The sequence below is a fragment of the Alosa alosa genome, chromosome 20, assembly GCF_017589495.1.
Source record: "Alosa alosa isolate M-15738 ecotype Scorff River chromosome 20, AALO_Geno_1.1, whole genome shotgun sequence".
In the NCBI taxonomy this organism is placed as follows: Eukaryota; Metazoa; Chordata; class Actinopteri; order Clupeiformes; family Clupeidae; genus Alosa; species Alosa alosa.
Window position 1 is genome coordinate 14694304 of NC_063208.1, and position 22036 is coordinate 14716339.

Consider the following 22036-nt stretch of genomic DNA (forward strand, 5'->3'; position numbering starts at 1 on the left):
CAGGGAAATGAGAGGAGCCACTCGGCCCCTCCCACGTGACAGGACAGGGCAGGAGAGGGAGTGAGCGAGAAGTACACCTGGCAGTCCCCGCACTTCACTGTGGCGAGGCCCTGTCACTACTCAACTAGAGCTCCTGAGGCACAGTATCAGTCTTCACCAGTGTACCGAAACGCACACACACACACAATCATACTCAATCTCTCTCTCCCTCAAACAGACACACACACACACACACACACACAAGTTAAGGTTTGGTTTTCTATGAACTGCTCACATACACACAAGCTCTCTCTCAGACACTCATTCACATACAACCGCATACAATATATCTCCCTCACAGACACACATACACACACGTTAGGGTTTGAGTTTCTATGAACTGCCTTGAGACAATTTCAGTGTGACGTCTAAATAACAGTGACTTCAAATGAATACATTCTGAGCAAACAGAGTTTAAAGATCAGCACACGGTCTTACACTAGCAACTGCCATCAAGTCAATGAAGAAGCATCTCAAAGAACCATGAACAAAACACAACAAACTGAATCCTTATCACCAGTCATGACAACCAGTGTAAACACAGAGTCTATGTATGCTAAACCTTGAGTGAAAAGTATGTACTCTCTGAAAACCCTATCCTAAATCCCTATCTGGACACAGAGATGTGCTAAAAAAAAAAACAATGCAAGTTGTGTTGTTTTCAACTCAAGTTGTGTTATTTTCAAAACATATTGTGTAACAAATTAAAAAAGGAAACAACACAAACTTTGTTGTCCCTATCTGGACACAGATGTGATAAAAACAACGCAAGTTGTGTTGTTTTCAACAGATTAGTTTTAAGTGTATGCAGCGTAAACTATCATGCACATACCATCCAAGTTTAAGCTCATGATACACGAGACAACTTTTTGAACAACAGGCCAGACTATTGCTATTTGTTTGGATAACCTACATTCCCACCATAGACTGTATAAATTCCCACTGGTATTGGGCAAGATTTTTCTTAAGTACTTTAATAATCAGAATACATGGAACTAGTTATGTGGTTGTCCAACAACATTGCCCCATGTATCATGACCCTAAGGGTTACAGTGGCACATTTGACACAGCCGATTTTAAATGCTACTAAGAGTACTGTATAGTAAGCCATTCTTCATCAATGGCCTCTCACAAGGCTATGGTCATGACCCATTAAAATGACCTCCTTCATAAATCGACCCATTCGAGTTGATTCAGACACTGTATTTTCTGAATGGTCCCATCATGTTGACATACAAAGGAACTGATTTATAGCTATAATTTAAGACAAAACCTTACACAAAACAACAATCCTCAAGCTAAAATCTTGTGTATTTGCCATGTGGCTATGTGTTCATCTCTTTCCCAGTAACTCACACTTCAAAGAAGAAAAACCCAACAATTTGGGCATTTCAGATGCAGGAACACTTTTAATGAAACTCAAAACATGTCTCCATCGGTCGGTCATGCTCCTTGCATTGCCTCGCTTTGAAGGGCCCAGCAGCAGTAGCAACGCGGGCTTCCTTCTACAATTACTGTGTCAATCTTTTACATTCACCATGACAACTAGAACGTGAGTCTGTCGAGAGTCCAGTGGTCAGGTTACATGCATGTATAAGCACTGGCGTTAAAGACAGAGGAGAAAAAAAAAAAAAAAAAAAAAAAACGGTCTCGCACGGCTCAATCCAACGGTTCCAACTAAACAATGACTTGAATGCTCGTTGTCATCACAGCAGGGGGGGGAAAGTACATGTCAGAACTCTCAAGAGGTAAAAATATGCTACAAGAAGATTTTTTTTTTTTTAAATGCAGTGTTGTTTTTTTTACTTATAGCCCTATTTGTGTGCAATAGTGTCATCCAAAACTTCAGATGTAGCACAGTGACTTTGACTGTTTGTACATAGAAAGTTGATCAATTTGGAAAAGTTGATATAAAAAATGAGTCCTGCTGCAAGTTGTTTCCCCCCAGTTCCAGCAGTACCTCAATGGATACAGAGCACAGGCAGCAAATGACATCAAATAATAATGAGTTGTTGTGAAGATCTGAGGAGTCACACTCAACCAACCGACGGCATAATTAACTTTTATTTGGATTGCTAAAAAACAAAACAAACAAAAATAAAAACAAGCGATCCCTGCAAGAGCCATAAGCCCAACGCTCTCAACACCCCACCCCATCCAATCCCGCTTTTCGAAAAAGTCCTGCCATCATCATTCTGATTCCTGAGCAGAGAGGAAGTCATCTTGTCCATCATGTACGTCAGATAAAAAAAGTCCCAACTCTTCCCAAACGAAGTCGCCTGCTCCGTAACTGCGGCCTTCCCTGTGGGGGGTCGGTCCGTGTTGGCATGATGTGTGCATTCCCCTTCTGCAGCCCAGGTCCAGTCCCGCAAAACACTTCAGTCCGAGTCCGAGCTTGACCGCTCTCTCCTCTTCTTTTTCTTGCCATGCTTCTTGTGCTTCTTCCTTTTCTTCTTCTTTGATTTATCCTTCAAAAGACAGACAGAGAAACATTTAGGATCACATCATCTATTTAATGCTCACTGCCATCAGCAACCACACTTTGTCCAACACATACTGTATGATGTATAAAATAACTTGTGCTAAAATAATAATAACTCATCACCCAATATTAGCTTGCAGTCCAAAATAACATGGGTTGCCTTCTTAACAACAACAAAAAAAACAACCAATGACTAATTAAATATTTTATGGGCCAAATGTGAATCCCCTTAAGGATGTTTGTTCTTTATTATATTAGTAAAATCGTACTGGTGGATTTTCAGACTGCGGTCTATATTGGACATGACCAGGAATATGGGTGAATGGTTGGTTAAGTTCTCACAGCAAGGCTCACAAGTGGACATGTCTTATACAAGATGGCATCTAATACGATAGTGCAGTAAACATAATGCAAAGACAGCACAGAGGCCTATGAAAGAGTGCTCAGAGTAGGCGTTGCACAACTTCATATTTGTTTTAAGTCCAAAAAAAAGGGAAGACTGTCAAGCCAATGTTGACTACCCGCTGATGATTTAATTAATATAAACACAGGGGAAATGGATGCCTGGCATCATGCTGTGTTTGGAAAACCAATGCATATGCTGACAACAGGCAAGTCGACTCAGAGCAAGTCATTGCGAAACCCTAGCGGCTTACTGTGGATTTCTCCCTCTCCTCAGAGCTCTTCTTCTCTGTGTTTTTCTTCTCGTCTGCAGTCAGCTCCTCGGGCAGCTTCTTCTCCTCCACCACCATCTTCCTCACCTCCATCCTCCTCTCCACGATCACAGTCTTCTTCCTGTACTCACCCTGTAATATAAACAAGCATTTCACGTTATTTCAGAGAGCAGTGCACAACAAAAAAAAAAAAAAAAGGGGGGTGTGATTGTGAACACCCTTTCGGAGACCACACAAGGTATCGGAGACAGTATTTGGAAAGCAGATGGTAGATTCAAGAGGATGAATGAGGGAAAAAGTATGTCAAATACTGTATCTCAGTCCTGGTATACAGTTGCGAAAGGGTGCACTGAAGTCCAATACATTCCTTTAATGACAAAGCTAATGAAAAAGAGATCAACAGACATAATTTGGGGGCAAAACATGACAAATACACCCGATTACTTACTTCTAGTTCAGCATCAATTGGCTTCCATCCTAAAAGAACGAAAGTCCTATCACCGTCCTGGAAGAAGAAATTCCAGTTGTTTTTGTGACCATCATTAAAGTCACACGAGCAGATTTACTAAAGAGTGGCAGCGCCACCTGTGGGTGACCTGTCTAGCAACGCATTTACCAACAGGCCACAAACAGACAAATTCAACTATCATTTCATTCACGCTAATGAAGGCAAAACATTTGTGCAGTATTTCAGCCGGTTTTAAAAAGCAGTGGCACAACAGCCATTGAAGAACTATGGACGGTACAGAGGAGAATTACATTACATCTCATGGCTTTCAATTTCTACTTTACTAGACTGACAGTTCTTCAAAGATTCCCCTCTAACATCATGCACGGTTTCACACGCATTCAATTCTGACAACACGTGATCTGCCATCAGGACTGATAAACCTCATTTAGTCACTGATCCATGCAGTCTCCACCCAGAATGTTGTGCTTTTACAAGGATATGCTTCAAAAGGCTTGCTCAAAAAAATAACACTGCAAAATATTAGTCACTGCGTCCCTTGTAATGATATAGGCCTGATAATTCCTCTGCTCCACTTCAGTCACTTTTTAAAAACGAAGACAGGGTTCATACAATTGCAATACATTAACAGTTCATTCGCAGTTAAAGGCATAACACAAAATGCAAAGACAACTCATGAGAGTTGAAGATTCATAACAGCCGTGAGATCGAATAAGTCCTGTAGTAAGGTACACTGTACCTCTTTCTCTTCGGACTCCAGGCCTTCTTCCATCTCGTCACTTTGAGGCTCGGCTTTCACTTCTGCTTCAGTCTTCACCTCAGACTCGACCTTAACCTCAGGTTCACCCACCTCAGCCAGCTTCCTCTTCTTCTTCATGGAGGAATCCTGCATGGTACAAATTACAACAGTTTGTTCGCACAATTAATGCCATCAAGTCGGGTGCTTGTTTTTGTTTGCGTACATTGTTTACATGCTGTCTGTTTTGCTTATGGTTGGCTGCTGTAACACAATTCCCTGTTGTAGGATTAATAAAGTTACTAATTATTAATTTTATCTTATTAGGAGCAGGTGTTGGCGACGCTGCCTTTTAAGTGGTAAGCCTGGGTTTGATCCCCAAACGATGCAAGTCCCGGTCACCTTGGATAAAAGTGTCTGCTAATTCCCACCCACATATGATAGAGGTGAAGATTGACAAAAAATATTTCTGATGTTGTGTTAAACTCATAAATGATTGCCGTACCTTGCTGTCTGCATCGGAACCTGAAGAGGAACTATCAGATTCTCTCTTCACTGCAGCACGTTTCTTCTTTTTCTTCTTTTTAGAGCTCTTTTTCTCATCCTTTGTAAAACAGCACACATTTTTATTGCAAACTGAACAAATATGAAACATTTCCACAGGATTACCATACTTTAGGATATTTATTTAATGGCACTCTAAGCGATGCTGGATAACGTCATTTCTGTTGATGTTCAAACAAAACAGAGAGCTAGCTCGCTACTCCCCTCCCCATACCTCCCGTGCAATTGAAACTCTCGTCGCTGATTTGCTGCAACAGTTTGCCATGTTTTTATGGCCCAGATTGGCCCAGGTTGTTTTTGTTGCCGTTTTTGGAGCCTGGGCTGTCCACAGAGACCACATTTTTTTACGGTGTATTCAGGGCACAGCCAGCTAGCGAATGGTGAGGTGATGTTTGCTGAAGTGACAAAAAACATTTGTAGCCCAAAAAAAGGTGTGACATCGCTTAGAGCACCGTTAATTTGATACTAGTTATGGTTATACTTCTTGCCACATTTGTATTGCACAGCAGTAGTTTGGTTATAAAATTGATTGTCAAGATTTTTCACATACCTCATCATCAGACTCTGAAGAGGAGCTGCTGGAGGAATCAGAACTCGATGAGGAGGAGGAGGAAGATGAAGAATGCTTGACCAAGGACAAGACAGGCAAAGCTTGTTAGATGCCAAGAAATGCCACCATGCCTGGCAACTTGCAGAAGAACATGTGCACAGCTCAAAGATACACAGAATTATTAGTTTAATATGCAGCTTTAACACAACTACTTCAGAAAAAAAAAAATAAAACAAACGGCATCATTGTGGCTTGTGTCTGAACAAAATGGAGCGCTCTTCTCACCCTACTAGATTTCTTCTTATCCTTCTTCTTCTTCTGGAAGTCAAAGACAGATAGTTGATGGTTAAGCCAGCTCTAAGACAAATGTGTCACTGCTACTTCATGCTTTGTGTTTTTGAGACTCTTACCTCCTTCTTGTCCTTGTCCGTCTTGTCCTTCTTCTCACCTCTACCAAGTACTCGCTCTCTGTTCTTTTCCAGCTCCTTTTTCCATCTCTACAAATGCAATATTGCATACCAAGGAAAAATAATAATAATATATACAGGGTGTGTATATAGCTTCTCAGAGACTTCTCTAACAGTACAGTTACATGTCATGTTACATGACATAATTCATCCAGGACTGTACCTCATTCATCTTGTCCTCAAAATCTGCCAGAGCTCTTGAGCCCTTCTTCTTCTTCTCTAGCTGTTCCTTCACCTCTTCCCTGATTTGATGCGAACACAATAATTGATGGAAATCAGTCATTAACATCAATCCTCATCAAACCATTAAACCATCCTTTCAAGTAATGGTGCTATAAATGCAGGTTCAATGTGACCAGTACAAAAACTACCAACAATACAACGAGAAATAAGTATACAACAAATATAAAGAAAGACTCGTAAGCAAATTCGTGATAGATGGTCTAATTGAAACCGCTGAAAACAAAGTCTAAATTGTTAGCCTGTTTACGTTGTAAGTTACTGGGCTACTGTGATTTGCAGAAGCTCCCTGCTCACCATGTCGGCCTTGGTCTGCTCAGGTAATCTTGAATTGAAGGCCCAGCATTAGGCGCCGGTCCTCTCGCTCGGGCTGCAGCAATGGGGTTCAAATATGCCTAGAATTTAGTGAGCATACAAACATTCGCAATTTACTGGGATAAACTGAAAACGGGGAGAGTTCCATGATATAGGTATGATTACATTAAACCCGGTAATACATGCCACTGCACTCTTTCACATGTGCGATAGCATTGGCTAATATCGGCTAGCCAACCGCAAACGTGGTATTGAATAAATTAATCAGCTGGGTTCACAGCCAGCCATCTAGATCATATATCGGTGTGACTGCATTAATCAGTTTTTAGCTAACTTTAATAGGCAACTAGGGCAATGCCACAACTGTTTTAAAGACACCGGGCCGCGTTGAGGCAGACTAGCCTGCAAGCCACGTAGTTATCTTAGTGCAAGCAAGCAATAAAAATAGCTAGCATTAGCTGTTGACTAGATATCCACCAAGCGCGAGTTAGCTTGCTAGCTAGAAGTAACAAACTAGCTATAATGGCAATTGAAGTTTCTATGAAACACAGAAATACGTATATACGACATAGAAACAAGTCTTTGACAATACCATCGCGTTCACCATAAAATCAAGCTAACGTTATCAAGCTTGTTAAACAACACACATAAGACAGCTAACATCAACTAGCTTGCTAAACTAGTTGGCTAAATTAGACATTTCTGAGATCTCACGTTATCTTAAGTCATGCGCAGAGTTATCATAGTTACAGATCAGTTTGACATGGTAGCATTTTACACATAACTCACCACTCTATTATCTCGTTTCCCCATTTTCTCCTCTAAGAGCAACGTTAATACCGATATAGGGTCTTTGTTTACATATCTTCCTAAGCTGTTGTGTTAGCCTCCAAGCTAGCGGGTAACTGTGAACACTGACTGCTGTTGCTGAAGAGACATTTATTGACTTGTGCCCCCTGGTGGATGTCTACAGAAAGACATGATCTCCCAAAATGTGGAGAAGGTACTTGAAAATGTGCCTTAGGATATTCATGCAATGAAAAACATGTAGCCAACACAAAGTTTTTTTACACTCAGTTTATTTAATTATTTTTACAAAAATAAAAAAATGATGTAAAGCAGTTACAGATACAACACGTAAGCGAAAACTCAAGCAGCTCTTTATCAGAATTTTTCTTTTGACGGGTCATAATTTATCAAGCCAGAGCAAAACAGAATTAGCAGCAAACCCACAACAATATGTATTATGTAAAAAAAAAAAAGAAAAAAAAAACACCCCAGCCCTCCCGTCTGTATCCTAATGCAGTGGAAAAATGACATACCAAATTAGGTTGTGATTTTCTGTTTAGACATGATCTTTTTGTGATTTGATTCATGCAAAATGTATAGGCCTAGGCCTTTTAGCATGAAGCCTTAGCCACTTGGGCCATACAGTTAACTTACAGATTGAAACCAAAACACTTGCCGTGGTTTCAAGACTGGGATATAAATAAAATAAAAAGAAAACTATACAATTTCATAATCATTTAGTTCATTAATTGGTCTGCCCTATTTGTTTATAAATTAGGTAATCAATGTGAAGAGAGTATTGAATGAATGAGTTAGTGCTCATTAAAATATGACAAGAGAGCCAAAATAGATATGAAACATTTCCGATCTAAAGCACTTTATGCTGGCTAGTTGCCTTACACGTTAAAAACAAACAAACAAACAAACAAACAAACCACTTAAATCAATGTGTACTAACCACTAAATCTGAGCAGCAAAATAATAATAATAAAAATAATAATAATAATAATAATAATAATAATAATAATAATAAAAACAAAACAAAATCCAGTCAAGCTTAACGAAAAACAACTGAGTTGGTACTTTAACGAAATATCACTTTCTCACATTAGCTCAAAAACACACTAATTTGGGCAGCTTTATCCTCTCTTTCACCTCACAGAATATGATATTTCGTTAGGCTATATGCAATGATAACAAAAAACATAATATACATCACTTATAATTACAGCACATCATACCTCACACATCATCATGCTTAATGAAAATAAAAAACACATATCACTTTCTGCATTAAACTGAATTTCAATTCTCCATCCTCATCACTTTACCTGTCCACCTGTCTGATGTAAAATACCATAAAACCCTGACTGTCGCTCCATCTGGTTACTCACATGCATGTTTAAAGCCACACTACACAATTACATAAGAAATATATATATATAAAAAACAATTAACAATAATAGACATCATTACAAACAGTACTACAAAGTACAATTTTCCCAGCAACTAACATTTTGCAAGACACGTTTTAGGCGAAGTATTAGAAAGTATACTGTAAAAACTACCGCGTAAAGATACTACTTTACCGTGTAAAGATACTACTTTACCGTGTAAAGATACTACTTTACTGTGTAAAGATATGCTGGGTTATCCAGTGAGATTTGAATTTACTGTTATATTTATGAATCTGTCTGACAAACGCAGTGAAGAGGCTGACGCACAAGACTGTGAGACTGCATCCTCTTTAAGTCAAGCACATATAAGTCAAAAACTTGTCCTATATAGGCACAGGTTACAGATGAAAACAGGCAACAACTGGTGGATGCAGTTTTGAATTGAGCTTGAATGCGTCTCATATAAATGCATATTAATTATAATAATTAAAATAATTGAAAGCGTGAAGTGAATATATTTCATAACAGATTAAGATATTACTCTGTCATAGTCAGAGGCACAGTACTTTATTCAAGCCATGGAGCAGGTAAAATGCTTAGAATTATGGGGCCCCGCACTGTGCATAATAATTTTGCCATTTTATGCACATTCAAATAAGTCTGTGGCTTCTTTCAAGACAACCACGAGCATCCTCTCAAAAAATTGAAAGAAATACAGAATAGTGAACCCCACAAATCAAATAATAATAATAAAAAAAACACACACACACAAGTTACACTTTCTTTCTGATAAGGACCATGCAGAGAGTGAGTTCCATCACAAATCCTCAGAGTCCTCTGAACATTATGTTTCAAGTCTGAAGTAAGATTTTACAGCACCATCATTGAAAGGCAGATTTATTCAACAAGTTTGGAAGAAAAGAGGTGTGTTGGAGGGGATTATTTTTTAAAAAGTAACTGGGGAAAAAACACACACAAACAAACATGAATGTCTAGACTCAATAAATAATCATTAAATGAAAAGAGACTAATTTAAGTACCAAAGACCAGCAGTTTACAAGTAAAACAAACAAACAAAAAAAGAAAAATAGCACTTTCAAATAGTTTATTAACTATAAGGAATGCATTGTATACACTGCACAACATTGTAAATCATTGCTGATATGGGGACTATATGCTATATTCTCTGCTAAGACAAATGTGTAAAAAAATTAAATACATTATATTTACACACAAATATTAGGAATAGGAGAATTGGAATAATTGGAGTGAATTTTGCCAGCTTTAAACCAATAAAGTTAATGCATTTCTTTGTTTTGTCAGAGTCATTGGGCAAAAGATGCACACTGACATGTATTCAAAGGCATTAAAAAGGTGCTATGTCTCTCAGCATGATTACAACTGAACTTGCTGCCACACACATTCAAGTTCCATCTTAGGAACAGACTCGCATACATTCCATTTCTAAAGGAGATCTACAATGTTCAGCACTGAACAATCAAAGATACCCAACAATAATTGTAGGTATCTAAATCAAACCTAAATGAGTACAGAGAAGATATTGTTGTACTCCGCTGATTAAATTCACCATTGAGCGAGCATTTTAACATAAGTAATGCCCTGCAAAGATGCAAAAATGGATTTATATGTACAATTTTGCTGCATTCCAGACAACTTGGATGTCGGAGGTCGGACTTCAATTCCAACTTCAAGTGCCTTTCCATTGTACTTTTTAAAGTAGGAGGTCAGAATTCTCGACCTCCGAATTAGTCTGGAATGAAATTGGGAGATTCCAACTAGGAAATATCTGACTTCCGAGTTGTCTGGAATGCAGCATAAATTTGAGCATGCCCTGTGTAGGCTGCACCATGACAAAAGTCATTACACACTCACAAGTGAAGACAATGCATCATCAAATAATTTTTTACCCTGGTTTTCCTCATCCGAGGCCCATGGGTAAAAAAGAACCTATAGCAATTAAGCATGAAAGCACTGATATACACAGGTGCATTTTCCATCAACTTTTGTGCTATAAAACAAACAAAAATTAAATAGAGATGTTGTCCACAGATGCTTTAAGTGTATATACATAGCATGACTGACAACACAATGTCACATGAACCCGGCTTGGACATAAATACGTTCTAAACTACTTCATGGTACTTAATGACATTAAGTTTGCACAGAAATGCTAGTTAGCATGATATAGTAGCAAATGAACAGAGTTATGACCTGCCTGAATGAAACCTGAAAACATAGGTTGAACTATTTGATCTACAACCAACCAGAAAATCCTGAGTGAATGAAGTGTTGAGTAATGAGTCGAAGAGAGAAATCCTGAGTGGGTAAAGGCACCAGTGCTTTAACATCTGTTTGAAGTTGCTTATGTCTGAGTGTGTGTGTTGTACGTGTTTGTGTCATCATACAGTGCCCGCTTGTACTCTTACATATACTTGTACTTTCACAAGAATTCATCCTCCAATGATTTTTTAGTCTTTCATCTGACTTGAACAGTCACCTTGAGCCTGTCAAGATTCATTCAGTCATTCTGAGCCAGTTAATGGAGGTGGCAGCGCAAAGACCATCGATAAGTTATCAACAAGGATATAGCTTCTCAACTTCTTGCCTAAGGCAATGTTATGACTACCTTTGTTATTGGCAATCTTGGACCAGCTTGCTTCTCACTCGTGTCCTTCCCTTCTACTTCCCTCTCACCAACTAGTTAGTATTCACTTTGAACCAGTTTCACTTACCCGCATATCAAATACGTTGTGATTAAACTTGCTATCTACTTCTACCGTCCGGTCTGGTTCTACTATAAACTAAGCTCATTCTAAACCCTACCTGCATTTACACTGAGTGGGCTCTCTACTTCGCCCCAAACCTTCTACCCCTCTTCCTTGCTAACAAGAGTGCCGACTGCAAACTCATTTAGTTTCAGTCCCTAAAGCTTCAAGTTCATAAAGTAATGGCAGAGAGGCCAGAAACACCAGCAATAACATTACAATGATGACTACAATTTCATTTCCTCTTGTTTGGATATAAACATAGAGGATGAGAGTTAGTTCACTAGTGCTCGTGTAGTGAGCTCGCTTGACTACCACTTTCTTCCTTCACACTCTGAAAGTCATTGACATACTTTTTTGTTTAGTTCACTTTCCCATAATGCAGCAGTGAAATGCAGAACCTAAAAGAGGAAGTATAACCATTGATCAAACAAGAATCAACTGTAGATAAAAATAACCCCATGAAAGGAGTCCAGCAGCGGCCCATGCTTCCTTCTGCCTGCACTGCTCCCTCGAAACCACAAGATGACAGATCAACAACATTTAACCGTTTGTATTCAGATGAAGTGGACTGTGTCAGTGTGTGTGTATATATGTGTGTTTTTGTGTGTGTGTGTGTGTGTGTGTGTGTGTGTGGAGATGTGTGAATGCCAAGTGAGAATCTGTTCAACGGTTTTCTGTGGTGTTGGGGGAAGGATGAGGTCTGGTAACTCTAGAGGAAGCAAAACCTAAGGAAGACACGGAACACAGACATGCTTCTGCTGCAGCCTTGGCAAGAACTCGGCAGTTGGTGGCAGCGATGCCAGTCAGAGCTGGCGCCAACTGTACGGAGTGAGACCAGACAGGACCGGGTACGTGAAGCTGCAGAAAAAGTGGTGGTCGTTCGGAAACAAAACCTAAACCAGGTGAGACATTGGCAGTGACAGACATGACGGTGAACCCTTGTTGTTAGGGCGAGACATTGGCAGTGGGACCATAGTGAAACAGTTTGGCAGTGAATTCTTCTTGGACGTGGGCAGTTCATCTAGTGAATCCCCCACACGCTTCCCGAAGTGAGACATTGGCAGTGACATGCAGACGAGACGACCTTGAGCAGCGAGATCTCACTCAGTCTACTATTCTCCATTGGAATCAGACGTGGTTCCGAAACACTCGGAACTACAATACCCCACACCCCCCCACACACACACACACACACACACACGCCACCCCACCCCATCCCACCCCACCCTCCAAGCAGCGACCAGGGATTTCCCCCTTCTCACCACCCCCCTTGGGAGTGAGCACGAAGCAGAGAGCTTGTGGAGTCTTTCTCTTGTCTACTCCAGTGCTCTGAATTTTGCTCTGGGGGCGCTGCCTGGTCTTCAAGAAAAAAATAAGAAAAATCAAACTTAAAACGAGCAGAACAAACCAGACCAGCCAATTGTTCATATCTCTCTTTTGTGTTGTTTGCATTTTTTTTTTGTCTTTTCAAAAAATAATCAGAATCAAAGTCATTCTTTCTACAAAAAATAAAAATAAAAAACGAAACAAAGCAGCATCCACAACATGGCTGTGACAGACTAGTTCTGGGGGGTTTTGGAGTCGGAGCCCCGGTCGCTTACTCCACAGCGACTAAAGGCATCGGTAGTCCTCTCCTCCAGGGAGCGTTTGTTGCTGGTGAACGGCTGGTTGTACAGATTCTTACTGGGACTGTCTAGGTCCAGGAAATAGGGGTGGGACAGAGCAGCGTAGGCCGATATCCTTCTGGAGGGATTGAACGAAAGGAATTGCTGTGAAGAGAGGGAAAGAAAGAGAGAGAGAGAGATGAGATCACGCTAATGTTAGGACATCTCCATGCACCCAAACTCACATTAACATAGCAAATACAATGCAGTAAGAATGCCAGTTAACATCTGTACGATGCACAAGGTTTCACAGGAAGGAGTCAAAGGAGAGAGAGGTGGAGAACAGAACAGAGTTAGGACTTACAAGTAAGAGAGACCTCCCCAGCTCATCCATATCAGGAACCAGGTCTTCTATTGGTTTGGGAGGGCGAGGGGCAAAAGCAGTTTGAGGCAAACCCACGTTCTGCGGCCAGTCTTCCAGAGACGGGACCCCTACCACACTACAAAGTCACAAGCATGACCAGTCATCAGCATCAATCCCATTATACTTTATCTGATTTGTATGCAATGCGCCTTCCTTTACATCAGTAATATTCCACTGAGGAAATGTAAGTACAGATATTGACAAACTTTAGTTGGTAAGAAGCACCTTACTCACTCAAATATTTTGCCTAACTGGTCAACATCTGATTTCCCTTGAAAAAGAGGTCTGAAACAGAAGAGGACATAACATTGAGTCATGAAACAGGAAACGCATCATAAAAAAGTGGCAGTGAGAATAGTTCACCCTCTTGAGAATAATCTTGCACAAATAATGGCTTCTTCCCCTATGTACAAGTGAGATGTTGAAACAAAAATTATGTGGGGTCACACCCTACATCTGTGTTGCATCAATAAAGTCATCATTTGGTTTCACAGTCTGCTGATATTGTCTCACTGTTTGCCTGCCTGGCTATCTGTCTATCTGTCTGTTAGCCTGTCTGCCTGCCTGTCTCTCATTCTCACTGTTGTTCCATCTGATGATCTTTTCATCTATCTCTGTTTGGTCTGTTTCATTGTCTGCTCCGCAGATGGTTTATATTTTTGCATCTCTGTTATTATTGTCGCTTTAGCGCTTGATGAATGCTGCTGCCTGATGAATGTGTCTCTCAGTGGTGATCTGGAAAAAGAAAACCCCCCTCTCTTTATTGCTGTTTGTGAGTTTCAAACAATTCAAGGAAGCAAGCACCACTTTTGGTGCTGGTTCTCCAATGGCAGAGAAATGAAATCCCCCTCTTTTTCCTTGCACACTAGGGCCCCAGTGGTGGTGGCAGTGGGTGGGAGTGCACATACGCACACACACACACACACACACACACACACACACACACACAGAGCCACTGACGTAATGATCTATCCAGCAAGACCTACTATAAAAAAGAGAGGGGAAGAGGGAAGGAGAGAGGGAGTGAAGAAAGACAAAGTGTGGGGGAAAAAGCGGGCCTGAATTTCCTGGCGGGACCAGAGGAGAACTGAGAGCTTTTTCAGCACATGCGAGACAGCCCCACATGCTGGAAGTCCTGTGGGGTGTGTGTGAGGGGGCGGTGGAGAGAGGGGGGGGGGGTTGCTGGGGGATAGGGGGGTGGTCTGCGAGGCTGTGAGGACACCGGGCCTGCTGCTGGTTCCTGCGGCTTTGGGACGCCTCGGGACAGCCGTGGGCGGCCAAGCTTCCCCTTTGGCACGTGCACAAATTCCAGCAGACATCGGCGAGCGACGGCAACACAAGGCCCTGCTCTCAGAACCCCAAACCACCAGTGGCAAGGAGAAGAAGAAGGAGAAAAAGAAGGGGGGAAAAAAACAGAGGAGAAGAAGAAGGAGAAAAAGAAGGGGGGAAAAAAACAGAGAGGAGAAGAAGAAGGAGAAAAAGAAGGGGGGAAAAAACAGAGAGGAGAAGAAGAAGGAAAAGTAGAAGGGGGGAAGGGGAGAAGAAAAGCTATTTATCCCTGGCGTCTGCTTCAGCTCTTTACTTGACTGTGTGGGAGAGCTCTGTAACATGTGAGGGATGGAATGGAAGAGGAAAAGAACTGGAGGGATGGTAGAAGAGGAGGAAGAGGAGGAGGAGGAGGAAGAGGAGGAGGAGGAGGAGGGTGGACTGCCTGAGCTGTGAGAAAGCATGGAGCATGAGCGCATTCTGCTTCCTGTCACAGGAGCTAACGGAGCCGTCTCATTGGTCAGTCTACTCCCCAGAACACCTGGAAATGACATCTGGACGGCCACACTAATCCCCTGAAGTGTGACGCACACTTCGGCGTGCGTGTTGCCGAGCAGAACGGGATGTATTGTAGATCCTAGGAAGTTCGGTAAATTTAAAGTGTAGTTGTTCATCAGTTGTTCTCATCACATGTGTCGGGGAGGGGGTTAAAAGAAAAACAATTCTAACATAATTGTATTTCACCACTAGAGGTCGTCCTTCTGCAGGGCATTGTGGACAATTTTTTTCCAGACAGACCTCCATGCTTTCTCTCCCTCTCCCTTGTCCTCTCCCTCTCTTTCTCTGGCTCTCTCTCTTTCCATGCCTCAACAACTGTGCCTCACTGTACTCAAACAAAAGGCCATGTAAAGAAGGGCCATGCGCTCTGGTTCCAAAGCCTCCTTCGCCCCGTGACAATCTCCCAGAATGCCGAGATCCGACACCTCCCTCCATACTCTCTCCTCACTTTGAAGATTAGCTCTTTTTATTGCGAGCAACCAAGGGGGGGCCTGTCGACTCGCCTGTTGAACATATGAGGAGGGAGGGCAATTATGCTGTCAGAGGGGGCCTGATTGTCTAAAGCCCCCCAGATACCTAGTCTGGACAGAACTATCTTTGAAATCACAACATGACTTAAGTCTAGGGCATTTCTCTCCCTCTCTCTCTCTCCCTCTGTCTGTCTTTCTCTATTTCTCTCTCTCTGGGCCCTTCCCTTCCTCACCAGTCACCTATCTCTGATAATAAGCACACCTCCTTTCCTTTTCCAGGAGGACGCTTTTCCAGAAAATCAAAACAGAGCCGAGTGTTTCTTTATGCAATTAGAGATGAGGAGATCTGGACCAAATCAGTTCCTGAGGTCAAAGGCAAGGAGGGATCAAATGCACCGCCATGCCAAAACAAGTATGGCTGCAAAATTCTTGGGGCATCGCGTTCACCCGCGGTGATTTGTTAATGGGAGTGAATAAGACTGGGGCTCACACAAGGCTTACATTATGGCAAGAGAGACATAGAGTGAAGCAAGGAGAGAGGAAAACAGTGACCTGGTGAGAGTCAGGAGGAGGAAAAGAGTGACAAAAGAGGCAAAATGAGAGAGAAAAAGATGAGAGGCAAGAGAGATTTAAAGAGAAGGAGAGAGAGAAAGAGATCTGGAGAAAGGCAGAGAGAGAAAAAAAAGAGGCAGAGAGATTTAGAGAGGAGAAAGAGAGAGACGTGGAGAAAGGCAGAGAGAGAGAGAGAGAGAGAGAGAGGCCTATAGCTGTGTGGTCCTTTCTAAGACTGTGTGGGCACAGTGAATGGGCTCTGCCACAGCTGAGTCACACTCTTCTGGTGCCAGCCTCGCCGTCCACATTCCACAGGGACAACCTCTGGAATGTGTGTGTTTGTATTTGCTTGTGTATGCTGGCTGTGTGTGTGTGTGTGTGTGTGTGTGTGCTTACGGGTATGGGTGTGGAATGGCTGATAAGTGTGTGTGGGGGGGAAAATGTGAGTCTTAATATGTGTGGGTGAAAATGAAGATACCTTTGAGTGAGGGTGTGAATGTGTGTTTGAGACTTACCTGAGCATATCTACGTGCAAGTGTGTGTTTTTCTCAGGCATGCTTGTGTAACTGTGTTTCTGTTTGGCCTTGGGGTTGTAGAAGCTAAACTGCAAGCTTGTATGCACATATTTTGATGGTGAACTAGATAGCAGTTGTGTGGTTGATTGCATGTCTTTTGTATGTGAATATCTGTGATTCTGTGAATCTGTAGTTGAGCCTACATGTCTTCCTTTCAGTACTTACAGTCTGACAGAAATGTTGACTGTTCATTCAATGTGTGTTTACTTTGTACTGTGACTAATCAGTTTCCTAATAGGAATGCAACATGGTTGCCAATAATCTGACATATAGAATGGAACTTTTAAATGTGCATTACACATTAACTACTCAACTTTCTCTATGACTGATACGGACACAAGTTTGAGTAACAGGCTACATAACAAATCCATCCATATTCAGGTGAATCACCATACCAAGGAAGTAGGCTTGGTTGTTTGATTTGACTAAAAAAGTTCCGCCAGATGCCGAAAGACTTTGGGAAAAAAACCTTGATGAAATTCCTCTGCTTAAAAAAAAAGATAAGGAAGGACTGTGAGAAGATTCTTCAAGTTCGAAGAGTTCTGACATGTCATTGGCAGGCCAGCTTCGCAGCCCCTCCAAATGGGAGGACCAGAGAACGTCCTTGATCTCCGAACATGTGTGTCCCCCCCCCTCCAAAAGGACATGGATGGGAAATGAGGCAAAGCACTCACACAAACACACCCACACACACACCAAAAGGCTAAATGAAGTGTCTGGCTTTGATGCAGGAAGAGGACGCATATGTTGTGGCGCTTGTGTGAACCGTAAGCCTCCATTAATGTTTCTGTGACAGCAGTCTGAGTTTTTCTCGAATACCGGAGTGGAAGCACTGATCCCAGGTGCCCTTTAATCTCTAACAGGTGGCCTTTTATAAAAAAGGCGAGTGAATCACCTATGTGTGTGTGTGGCGGGGGGGCGGGGGGCGCTGTGTAAGGGTAAGAGAAAGGCAGAGAGAGGGGCGGAAAAAGGGAGAGTGAGCAAGATAAAGCTTGAGAAAGAAAGAAAATAGAGAGAAAGAAAAGAGAAAGAGGAACGCGGTTTTGTGAACAATCAAAAGGCACCCTTGCCTGTGCCTCCAGGTGGCTTTGGATTGTCGCCAGGTTCTACAGTGGCTTGGGCTGCTAGGTGTGCTGTTCCACACTGCATTGTGGCGCGCTGTGGTGTGTCGTGCCGTCTTATGTCATGTTGAGTGTCGGGCTGACTGCTACGCTCGCCTCGCCTCACAGTAACTGCACACCTGAGTCTGAGTGGAGCCGCAAATGCGCGCGCACACACACAAACACACACACACACCTATACAGGCGTGCCCAGAGAGTGCATTAGCTGTGCCCTTGAGTGACTGTGGTGAGCCTCAAACTCAGAACTCATGGATATAAATAGTTCACTGCTGATAGCACCCCCCACCCCCATTTGTTTGACTGGATAAAATAAAAGGCTTTAGGCCTACTTGTCATTGTATTGTGTCCACATAGCGACAGGAAATTAGCTATTAGCTAAATATTTTACAAAGTATCTCCTTGTTGGTGCAAGTTCCTCACAATTAGAGTTTGCTAAACTAAAATACACAAACCCTATGACTACCTGGGTTACGTGTTTAATGAAAAACCTTTTGCACAACTGACATATAAAAGGAATGTGCACTCCGTCTTAATGATATGAGGCCTGTTGTCCTGTTGTGTTTGATTCAGCCATGTTATCAAGAGCCATTGGGACTCTAAACATCTCTGCCAATTCAAAAATAACCATATGTTAATTCTTCAGATAACTTTGCCTCTGTCAGAGTCAGATGGCTAACAGCCAAAAAAAAAAAAGAATTCCATTCTATCCATTCCCTTTCAAAGAAATTATGAAAAATAAGAGTCAGTACATATTTCTAACAATCACCTTTACAGAATCATAGCGTTTCAATGTCCTGGTTGCAAACTATGTTGTCTGTCTGCTTGTTCAACAGCACCACACTTGATTGACATTATAACACCCTGATAATTCTTCTGAAATCCCAGAGAACACACCACATTGTTAACTTACAAATAACAAAACATAACAACAAAACAACATCAACAGCTCCTACTAAACCCTACTCAGTTAGCTTTTAACTTAGCTGCTATCAAGCATGTCCAAAAGAAAATGCCTTGTCTCGGAAGTCTGTTTTCTTTGACTGACAAGAAATAAATCAGCTCTTATTGGGATCTCACCAGTTTCCCCAAAGAAGATATAAGGAAGAATAAAAACAGAGAAAAGAGTATTTTAGAAGCACAACTTAAATTGGACTTGAGCTGAGACAAAAGCTCCAGAATAGCCTTCCTCTTGTCTAAGCCCTACTCCAATTTAAGTTCAGTTCAGATCTAAAAATACCCTTTTTTCCTTCCCAATCTATTCTTATTGCTCCTTGTTTCTCCTAAGAGGGTTTTTTCGTGGAAACAGGTCAGATCTCATTTCGAATGTTGCTTTCCTATGGGTGTTTACAGTAGGAGTCAGATTAATCATAGACAAGTAATGGTAGTTGAAAGCACACCCCAAGACTGAGTCTCTCTGTCAGTGGCAAGTCAAAAAGTTAGCAACTGCCTTTTTCCCTATCATGGGCAAACAGAACATAACTGCTGATGAACATGATGAGTAATTTCATCCATGTAGATTAAACACACTGCTCAAATATAATCTATTCTAGCCAGCAAAACTGCAAATGTGTATTATTATCTATGGTGTATGTACCTAAAGGGAGGGGTGTTTGCCATAATGTTGTAAAAAATGGCCTAAATCCGAGGTTTTAACCTCATTATTTAGCCAAAATCGGGTCTATAGCTACCCACATCTTTCTGACATAATCAAATGACAAGCTATCAGTCCACTTAGTACATTGAGTTTTGCTAGTGGACCTCATTTTTTTGTTGTCAAGTCGGATGCTAAGGAAAAGAGAGGGCATGAACCTGATTAAGGCCAACATAAACTAAATTTCTCCTCTAATTTCATTCCAGATGAGTTCAGCTGCTGTACCTCAGCTGAACTGAAATCCAGCTGCCCTGCCAAAATGTTGCAGTACCCATTCTGATTTAAATAAATCCTTCTGTTCTCTTTCATGGGAAGAGAAACCTAATGTTTGAAACCTACAGAAATGGAATTAAGTTATAAGATTTTGGCATGGTGTTTGTCAGTGAAACATGGTGGACTGTTGTCATGCTAGTTTCATGTCATTGTTGCAACACTTCCTCCTACTTTCCCACTGTCAGTGGACACAGGTATCCTTCATACCTAGTATAGCCAGTCACTACATCTAAGAAAAATATGTTGACCAACTGTTTAGCCAGTTAGCTATTGTCATTAGCATTAGTGCAGAGCTGCTAGCGTAAAGCTATGGAGTATGGTGGGGGTCCCGAAGTTATAATCTAGCAGCGCTGTTTTTAGTCACACCACAAAACAGCCCACTATGCATGACTGTGACAGTTGAGTCTTCATGGTTTTGTCTGACATATAAAAAAAGAGAATAGCCTACAACACCACAGAAAATGGCAGTTTAACATTTGTCACAGTATGCACACTGTGGCTTCCTACACAATTTATGAGATGTCTACAACTCACCATCAGAGAAGCTACATTCATGTACCATCAGAGAAGCTACATTCATGAATCACAGCATAATAATAATAAATAATATAGGATCTGGTGGTTGTCTGCCATCCAATTGTCTTCTCAAGGGGAAACATAAACAGAGTCCCAGGGTGGGCGCTAATGGCCCATTAACATTAGCTTAATTACAGGAAAGCCACACAGTGCGGAATATATACGCGTCAAGGCTCTGGTCCAATCAATTACACTATCAGAGACCGGGTGCAGAGACACCGCCTACTGATCATATGTCTCAGGAACATCAGATTAGGTGTCTGAGGTCGAATGAAGAGAAAAAGAGACAATAAAACAGAAGAACACCTCCCAACCAGGCCAAACCATCAGGGTGTGTGACTGAGTGTGAACTGACGCTAGTCCAACTGTCGGCGCGTGGACGCCACGTGGCAGGCATGGGAGGCTGCTCTCGTGAGGAATCACAGGGACAGGTGGGCAGAGGAGAGAGAGAGAGAGGGAGAGAGAGAGAGAGAGAGGGAGAGAGGGAGAGAGAGAGAGAGAGAGAGAGAGAGAGCGAGGGCCGGGGACACACCGAAAGGTCAGTCCCCTGTGTGAGCAAGTAAGCACAGAACATGTGAGTCACCAGGACAGGAAGAGAGATTTTGCTCGTTCGCACCCCCTCACCTTTACATTTTTTACATTCTAGCTCTCTTTGACTCTTTCTCTTTCTCTTTCTTCACCTCTGTCTGTAAGAGGTGATAGCCGGGCCTCTCACATCCGTCTGAACACAATGGGTACAATCAGCCAACAATCTGTTTATACTGGAAATGGCGGGGGGGGGGGGGAGGGGGTGATCAAACACACAGACACACACACACACACACATTTTCATGCCACGTGCTTTCGCCCACGCAAAAAAAGCACGCACACCCACGCGTGTAAAGCAAACACATATCCACATCTCTTCCGAAACCCACCTGTGATGCCTCGGCCGTTACAGAATGGGGACGTGTGTCCTATTAAGCACGGCTAGTGGGAAGGAAGTACAAATTGCACAGTGAACCAGTGACTTGGCATCAAGCCCACCTCATGAATGGCTGCTTATCTATAGCCCCATTGAGCTCTCTCTCTCCCTCTCTCTCTTTCTCTCTATGCACTCTTCCTCAGTCTCTGTCTTTCTCCCCCCCTTCTCTCTCATTCACTCACTCACTCAGTCTTAATTAAGAAATAACAAATATGCTCCTTTAAGGGAAGGTTACATTCCTGCCAAGGGAATGGGGTGGAGGGGAGGGGGGTAACGATTTCAACTGGCTGCTGTTGCGTCTTGCCATACCATATCAGTGACAGCCTTAGGCTGACAGAGGGAGAGGTTCGTTAGACCGCACATTGTCACGTCTATCATTCCTCTCTCCTGCTTTCGACGCCGAAACCACAGCAACTACTCCAGATGCAGCATTAACGGCTTAATAACCTGACTGCCAAAACAACACTGACATTGCTTTACGTTGTGGGCGA

General features: G+C 42.1%; 2 protein-coding genes across 3 annotated transcripts in view; both read right to left on the reverse strand.

Moving 5' to 3' along the window:
• Positions 1–1428: 1428 nt before the first annotated feature.
• fam133b (family with sequence similarity 133 member B) lies at positions 1429–7475 on the reverse strand. 2 transcript variants are annotated; one of them, XM_048229593.1, is made up of 11 exons: positions 7326–7475; positions 6519–6616; positions 6145–6223; positions 5925–6011; positions 5800–5829; positions 5515–5589; positions 4906–5004; positions 4404–4550; positions 3644–3700; positions 3178–3327; positions 1429–2507 (listed from the first exon to the last, which is right to left on the reverse strand). In XM_048229593.1, the coding sequence occupies exons 1-11, from the start codon at positions 7347–7349 to the stop codon at positions 2418–2420; spliced, it is 936 nt and encodes a 311-aa protein (XP_048085550.1). In that variant the 5' UTR covers positions 7350–7475; the 3' UTR covers positions 1429–2417. The 2 variants fall into 2 exon arrangements, with proteins under 2 accessions (XP_048085550.1, XP_048085549.1); XM_048229592.1 differs by having other exon boundaries at positions 5800–5832.
• A 5283-nt stretch (positions 7476–12758) lies between these two features.
• cdk6 (cyclin-dependent kinase 6) overlaps positions 12759–22036 on the reverse strand; it is a 35468-nt gene continuing 26190 nt past the window's right edge. Inside the window, exons 6-8 of the mRNA XM_048229517.1 lie at positions 13774–13824; positions 13480–13615; positions 12759–13280 (exon numbers count right to left, since the gene is read on the reverse strand). Of these exons, the coding sequence (XP_048085474.1) occupies positions 13071–13280; positions 13480–13615; positions 13774–13824 (397 nt within the window). The 3' untranslated portion in view covers positions 12759–13070. The remainder of the gene's footprint in view (positions 13281–13479; positions 13616–13773; positions 13825–22036) is intronic.